This window comes from Rhinoraja longicauda, chromosome 29, assembly GCF_053455715.1.
Source record: "Rhinoraja longicauda isolate Sanriku21f chromosome 29, sRhiLon1.1, whole genome shotgun sequence".
Classification (NCBI taxonomy): Eukaryota; Metazoa; Chordata; class Chondrichthyes; order Rajiformes; family Arhynchobatidae; genus Rhinoraja; species Rhinoraja longicauda.
Window position 1 is genome coordinate 14,472,738 of NC_135981.1, and position 8,322 is coordinate 14,481,059.

The 8,322-nt window shown below is 37.0% G+C and overlaps 1 protein-coding gene across 4 annotated transcripts in view; it reads left to right on the top strand.

Moving 5' to 3' along the window:
* The window catches only part of LOC144607498 (V-type proton ATPase 116 kDa subunit a 1), a 51,315-nt gene extending 43,901 nt beyond the window's left edge, over positions 1-7,414 (top strand). For 3 of the 4 annotated variants that reach the window (XM_078424379.1, XM_078424381.1, XM_078424382.1), the window contains 2 exons: positions 510-681; positions 4,445-7,413. In XM_078424379.1, the coding sequence (XP_078280505.1) occupies positions 510-681; positions 4,445-4,538 (266 nt within the window). In that variant the 3' untranslated portion in view covers positions 4,539-7,413. Of the gene's footprint in view, positions 1-509; positions 682-4,444 lie in introns of all 4 variants that reach the window. The other variant, XM_078424380.1, reaches the window with a different exon arrangement.
* Positions 7,415-8,322: the final 908 nt, after the last annotated feature.

Sequence of the window (8,322 nt, forward strand, 5' to 3'; positions counted from 1 at the left end):
TTGGCAAATGATGAGTTGAACAATTTTAGTTGTATGGCTAAATGAAGTATTAACTGATGCACAGTGCTTCCTATTCCTTTTCAAATGATAGCATGAGATGATTATCATTTTCTGAAGTAATTGGACAAATGTTAAACAGAGGCTTTCTATTCAGTGGAGTAACATCATTGCCAGTGATGCACTCCCTCAATTCCGCCAGGATTTCAGTGCAGACTTTTTCCTAAGTTTTGAAGTGTATTGAGAATGCATTTGATGTTCATCAAACATCCATTTGCGTTTAAAAATGAATTCAAAATTAGTCATACAGCATGGGAACGAGCCCTTCGGATCAACTCGTCTATGCTGACCGATTTGTCTATCTAAGCTATTCCCATTTACCTGGATTTGTCCCTCTAAACCTTTCCTATCCATGTACCTATGCAAGTGTCTTTAAATATTATTGTACCTGCCTCAACTATTTCCTCTGGCAAAATGCATGAATTAATAAACTGTATGTCTGTCTGTTTCAGAGCTCTCGGAAGTGTTGTGGACTATGGTCATGCGCGTTGGACTGTCAATAAACAACTTTGGTGGATCTTTTGCGTTGGTCTTCATATTTGCTGCTTTTGCTGTGTTGACAATCGCAATTCTCCTCATCATGGAGGGTCTTTCTGCATTTCTGCATGCCCTTCGTTTGCACTGGTGAGTTCTGAAATTCCAAATTCACTCCTCCTGGCTGGCTTTGATATAGTCAGTGAAGTATTTGTAAACTTCCATTGGTGTTCTATCCATTGAGAACTATATTTATGCACTCTGCATCTTCCCCTTTGCTCTATTGTACCTGAGGTTGACTTGATTATATTCATGGTTGATATCTGATATCTGATCTGGTTGGATAGCATACAAAACAAAGCTTTTCACTGCGTGGTTCCCCTGATGGAAGTTCCACTGATTGTTATGGATTGTGCCCTGCTTGAATAGCCTGACGCAGCAAAGATTTTGCACGTCAGTTATTGAACCATAAAAATTTTAACACTTGGAATCAATGCACTCAGGGTACTGACCTGCAGACAATACTCCAAATGTGGCCTAACCAAGTTTTATACAGCTGCATGTGCTCACCATGACTGACCAATGAAGGCAACGTGTTTTCAATCACATTGCAAACAAAAGATGAAAAAAAAGTGTAAATAGAGCAGATGCCTGTTCAACATGGTGTGGATTAGATAGTGCTGTGAAAGTGAAAATGGCAGTATATTGCAACAGGGTGTGGTTAATTGTGGACATTTAAATCTCAGCAATGTCAACAAGCTCAGTAAATATGAATCCCTTGAGTATCTTATTGCAAAAATAAATGCACAGAGTAGAGATCTCAGTGTGATTTGTTCCGTGATCTAAATGTTTAAAATAGTGATTGGTTTTAAACATCAATGACAGTAACACCGTTGGAGGTTGTAGTCACTGTAGTTAAAAGATGCTTGATCAAATTACCATCTGATAGAAAGCAACTGAGTTATGTATTTTTATAAACCTAATATAGGTTTTTGGATAATTCCAGCCATTATCAACGAGAAATAATCAAAATAATATTTGGTGTCTTATTGACTTTATGGAGGAACTCTAATTGGACTTTCCTATGTTCCTGGTTCCTGCCTTGAATGATCCAAATATTTACGACTGATGTCCTATTTTCTCCCACACCATTTTTTTTTACAGCCTGTAGTAAATCCAATGTATTTTTCCCCATGATGTCTAGGTGTGCCATGGAACATGTATTTTTAACTTCATGCTCCACTGTGAATGCAAATATCTATTTAACAAGCACATTATCCTTTACAATGTCACATTCATCTTTAACTGATTTGCATTTCCCTCTCCCAGTTCTGATAAAGTCGCTCTTCACAGCTGCAATCTAACTTTAGTATTGGTATTTTCAGCATTTTATTTTTATTTTATCCTGTATTTAATTTTTCGTTACCAAGTGAAGAGTTGCCGCAGCTCCTAGACTTGAGCACAACATCTCGGCCATTACTTGCAGGCTGTGCAATGAACACACTAAGTTATCAAATAATAATTTGTGAATTGATAAACTCAGACCCTATCTGAGTTAAGATTATTGGCACTTTTCGAAGAGGAAGTGGGTATAGTTACAAACTCTTCCCAGCTGCATCTGCGCCCCCCCCACCTTCCTCTGAACTATCAACCACATTCAGCATCAGTCCAATTGACCTTCACGACTGCTTGTGTGCAAATGGCTGCTATATTTGCAAACAAGTTATTTTATGTGGAATATGTGATTCAGTTGCTGTGGGGCACATCGATATATCCAGTGAATGGACTTTGATACTTTGATTTAGTCCACTTCAGAAGTTATCGTGATGTACATTTTAATGCAAGGCATTTAAGTATCCCCAGATATCTTTGATGCCTTGAAGTGCTTTTGAAATAATATGTAGATCAAACCATTGTTTTATAACAAAGGTGATTTTGAGTATTTGAAGAAGGAATCGGTCTTATCTTTGGAGTTGTTTGTTCATAGCTCGGATTTACTCTGTGCATTCACACACACATTTGCAGAGCAGATGTAGAGCAAATGTAATCACATTCTGTTTATAGCAGTGTGTGGGATGTTACCGGAACAGCTGTCTGTTAGTAAGGCTTCCAGTAATCCAAACAATTTTGGCTCCACCTTCATCAAAAAGAAGTAGCATCAATAAATAATCATTGTAAAATCTTTAAATAGGATTTTGTTAAAAGTGAAGGGAAGTCAAAATATACATGAACTTTTGTACTGTAACCAAATAGTTTAATAGGTTGATCTGTTAAATGAAATTGCACTGCTCATTATGATGTGTGCAATAGTTGTCCATATGTAAACGATGGTACCTCGTGTTGACTTGATTCAACTGTTTACTCAAGGAACGCTATGTTATCAAAGGTCAGATGACAAATATCAGCAGCTTCCATACTCAAAGGCCAAGCAAAATTACAAGCATAATTTATTACGGTGTGGCCTAAAAGTTTTAAATCGTACTACAAGGTGTGTTCTAAAAAAGATAAAGCATGTGGATGCTTTTGTCAAATATCAAATGAACATGCCTATCCATATTGGCCTTTCACTTTTACTGCCATTACTCTTCAGATTGTTCAGTTCTGTAGGCAGAGCCAATGGCTGGAGCAAGCTATCTGGTTGACATTTAACATTTATAGCACCATATATTCAGAAGGAGTGCATCTAAATTTGTAAACACATTCCTAGAAATTTTAATACTCATCAAAGTATGTGAAGGGAAAATCAATTTTTATTCTGCTTTTAATGTACAAAATGTAGTACAGACTCGGGCTTGCTATTCTTTGAACTCAATATTGCACTTAACTGTTTTCACCCTACACTGTTTGTCCACTTTCAGTCTGTCTGCTGCAAAGGACAGATTTGGCCATTTTTCTGCTACAGACACAGCCAGCTTGCACCAGTCTGAAGGTTATTTTTAATTCTGTTTCACTGATTAAACTCAGTTGCCAGAAGAGCAATGTTGTGATCCGATTCATCTGCTACCTTCTGGTGCCCTCTGCTGGTCATGATGCAGGATTTCCCTGTTGAACTATAAATCTATTTACACATCTTGTGCACCTTTGTACATTAGAAATAGTTGTTAGCAATGAAGTAAGAAACAAAGTCTAAAACAATAGGGTTGAAGCTAAAATCACTTCGACTATGAATAAAGAGTGACCAGATGATGGACTGTTCCTCTTTTCATGCTCTTATTAATTAATCGCAATTTTTAGATAAGCTGTGAAGCATTGAACCATTGCTCTGCCGATCGGTATGATTAATACCCAGACAAACTTTGCCTGTTTAGTTTTGAGTAGAAATGTAAATAATGGCAGAAGTACAATTTGTTTAATGGAATGCTATTGATAACCTTATTATTGAACCAGTTGAAACTCCCGATCTGTAAAATGCTTGGGGCTGCACAGTGGAGAAGTGGAGATTTACTGCTTTACAGTGCCAGAGACCCAGGTTCAATTTGGTGATTCAGTAATTGTAAAATTGTCCCTGGTGTGCAGGATAGTGCTGGTGTACATGGTCAGCACAGCACAGCACAGACCTGGTGGGCTATTTCTGCACTGTATCTATATCTCTAAACTAAACAATTCTGTGGCTGAGGAAATGTGTTGCAATCCATTACTGGGCCTTCGGTTTGTGGGAAGCTGGTGCTTTGGGCAGGATGAAAGGCTTATCATATTGTCTATCCTGTTGGTTAATTGTATGTGACCTTGCTGCTGAAACAGAGTAACTATCTTGAACTTGCAGTGTTGATGTTAACATTGAATTCATCTTGTACCAAACAGTACATTGATGTACTGAAGCAATTTGTGACGTATGGTAAATTAACATCCAAATGTTTTCGCGTATGATACTTCCATTTGTGAAACACTCAACAAATATTTTCTTTTTTCACAGGATCGAGTTCCAAAACAAATTCTACTCTGGTTCTGGTTACAAGTTTGTTCCCTTCTCCTTCGAAAGCATTCTTGAAGGACGTTTCGAAGAGTAAAGGGCATCTGTGTTAAATTTCAAGATCTGTGTTGTCAATGTAAGAATTGTGATGATGTATAGATCATTTAGTTGTCTGTATCTTAACACCATGTTACAGGTGGTGTGCTGAGTTTCTGCATGCACTGAAAACAAATGGTCTTGTGTCAATGAATGTAGTTGTGAATTGTGACTCTTGTAAATAAATTTCTGGTTCAACTCAGCGTTCACTTAATGGTTTCTTGTAATGTAATGATCCCATTTGGCAAACGTGTATTGTGTTCTTGTGCATAAGCTACTCAGGCCTCTCGTGACTCCTCTATTTGGGCAGCATGGGAATATCCAGACTTGCAACTAGCTTGTGATTTATTTATTTAATTTCATGTTGCGGATTGAAGGGCAGACAGTTGGCCTTCAATCGAAGCGGGCAGATACATCTGAGAAATGCAGCATTTGAAATATTTCAGTCTTCAAATTATTAAAAGCACTATAAATGTTGTAACTTTTAATAATATAGGCTTTGGGTGCAGGAAGCACAAGGTGGAATGTGACTGATGAAGTGAAAGTTGAGTGCATGAAGCAGGATGGGTTCAGAAAATGTTTGGGAAACGAGTTGCTCTTATTTTTAAACTCGCCCCAAGGGGAAGTCATTCTGCGTGTGTGTTCAGAATGCCCACCATTAGCAGGGAAGTCAGTGGTTGCTCTGCGTTAAAAGTCCAGCAGTTGTTTCTGAATACTTGCAAATTGTTGCAAATAGTGGAAAATAGTTGCGCTCACTGAATGATATTATTTATTATCTTTGCTTTTCTCTTCTGAAGAAAATTACAAGTATCAATTCTGATTGTTCCTCACCCCCATGCACCCGATTAGATCTCAACATCTGAGTTCAGTGAACTGACTATCTGATTTCCATGTTGTTTCTAATCATTGTTCAAGTGACTAAGTTTTTCGATGTGGCTCGTGTCTCTTTCTTTCTTAATGCCTTTGCCCTGTATAATGTGAACATCTTGTTAATTTAAGGTATCCATTTACCTTTTTTTATTTGCATCTAAAGGAAACAAAATGAAGAGTATAGGCCTGAGAGTTGCCATATTCCGTAGCCTTAGCTGAGGTTTATCGCAGTTCATTGCAGTTGTTGTACAGAGTCTGGTTTTCTGGAAGTTGACCTGAAAAAACAAACAAATCGTTTAATGGTTCAGATTGCTATCAATGAACTTCACAAATAAATTTGTTGTGACAAATTTAGGCTCACTGCATATCTCCTCTGATTAGGGATTGATGCCACCCATCATTCATTAATATTTGCCTGACTTAGACTGGTATTGTGACATGCCAGGCTGCCCAAGGATCAGTGAATGCCTTGGAGATGATGTCCCAGTGCTGCTGATTTACAATGCAGTTGTCAGATCCTCGGTATGTATGTTGCACCATTGCAAAGATCACAGGACAGCATCAATGAGACACTGGTCATTGGAATGTGAGCGCTTTCATGCATTAATTCATAAATCTCTTGTGACTATTTGAAGTCCTGACTTGGATTGAGGAATTGGGTTTGAACCAGGTATCCTATCTATAATATGATGCCCACATGAAGTTCCACTCGCTGGGGCTGACTAATCAGTTCTCTCTCATCCTTGTGAAGATTGCTGGATGAAAACACCGCAGATCTTCAGTCTGGGATGTGTAAGATGAAGCTGCCATTATTTATTATTGCTTTCAACAAGTTATTGGAATTCCTGTTCATTCCTCTCCTGACCACACAGACTGATTGGGATACTTTTTAAAAGGCAGCTGTCTATTTTTGTCCAATTTATGATCTTCATTTCAGAAAATGTGCAGACCTTTCTCAATATCTGGAAATTAAAAATCTGTTTGAAACCTCATTTGCAGCTGGATTTAGTTGTTGGCTTTCCATTAAGATAATATCACATTATCCTGGGCTATAGTGAATGTTAGTTAAGTGTCTATTTAAATAACTATCTTCATCTTTAACATTGTGCATAGCTCTGTATGTGTGAATACTAAATATTGAAAATGCTTTTGCAGTTGTATGTATAGTAACATGCTGGATGTTTCTCAATGCTGTGTAGAAAGTGCAGTACAATTGGTAAATTAAAGCTACATGTCCCCACATATTTTTAAAAGATTTGCACTAAAGGTTTTCAGATCCTGAAATATTTGGATCAATGTAACTTTTTTCCACTTGCTTTATTGTCATATCTTACTTTAGAATTAGTTCCTATTCGACTTTATGGTGTACAAATTACTCGCAATGAATGTATTAATAAGCTTTCCCACTGCGACTGTTGATCTGTTGAACAATGATCATGCTATGTATAGTAATAAATTGAAGCACAGAGAATTTAAAAATCTATATGTAGGGTTTTTCTGATCAGGGCAAATTACTTTTAAAGTTTTATCAGTGTATTCCAATATGGGCAAATAGTAATTACTTGATTTGTGCTTCACCAACAACTTTTTACTATAATGCATTCAAACATTTGATTTACGCTGGCTGTTGTCTTTTGATCCAGGTTGACAGTGTGACATCGATTTCAACCATCAATATTTCAAATTGCTACCCCATTCTGTTTAATGAGGGCATTAAATTCCAACTTTAAAATGTTGTCTTTCCTTTATAACTTTCTGTAATTTCAGAATGACAGTTACCTGCTTGTTTGGTAATGCTTCCCTGTTGAGACTCTTGTTTCCATGTTGTGACTGTTTGCAGTGTGTGATGTGTGCTCACCTGAGGCTGAGGCTCCATTGTAATTTGTGAAATATTCCAATCTGGTTGATGTGTAAAGTTCCGTGTGTATAATTTCAATGTATATTTAAACACAGAATAAAAGTCTGGTGAAGTATGTAAAAACAGTGCTCTTGGAGAACAGCTTTGTACTCGCATGCTATTTATTTATTGATCATTTGTGTGCCTTCTCGTTCTATCAGCAGCATTGGCACAATTGAATCTCATTGAGATATCTAATTATGGTATCTTGTACTTTACTTTTCCTGAGTGTCAGAACTACAGTAACAGTCAAATATAATTGGCTGAGATGTAATAAATGACCAGGAACCACTTAGGCACAACATGCTTTCATGTTTAGCTTTTATAGTTTTAATGGTTGAATCACAAAATATTCCTGGCGGAAACTGATATTTGAATTGAATGGATCTTGGGAGAAACTGATTATTTCTCGTAACGTATTTTTATCTGGTTGTAATGTACTTTGATCTATACCAAAGTTACAAATGTATTCTATGTAAATAGATTTATTTTGGGGTTTTTTTTAAAGAGGAAGTTGCCATGTAGGACTTGAAGTTCAATTATTTTGTACAAGTTTCATTCTGAGAGCGCCAGGTAGCAATATCTTAATGTTCAAAATACCAATTTGCTGAGAAATTCCAAGTTTCTTATCTGCACAAGTGTGTCGAGACACGGGCACAATGAAAATCTTGCTTGCAGCAGCACCACAGGAACATAGACACACAAAAAAAAACAAATTGTACATGAATTATACATAATTATGAAAGAAAGAAGATTGTAAAAAATATTAGTGCATAAACTTAAACGAGAAAACAAATCCATTGTGTACGGGGTGGTCTGTACTGTTCGGTAGTCAAGGTAAGGTTAGGGATGTGCTGGTTGCAGATTCCAGATCCAGCCCTGACATTTAAATATACCATCCTCATTTCCATAGGAGGGAGACAACTACTGTTTGATGATGATTTTATTTTGGAAAAGGAATGTCCTTTTAAAAGGCATCTCCAATTTAGGCATGACCATTAAACATTTTAGTTGCAGC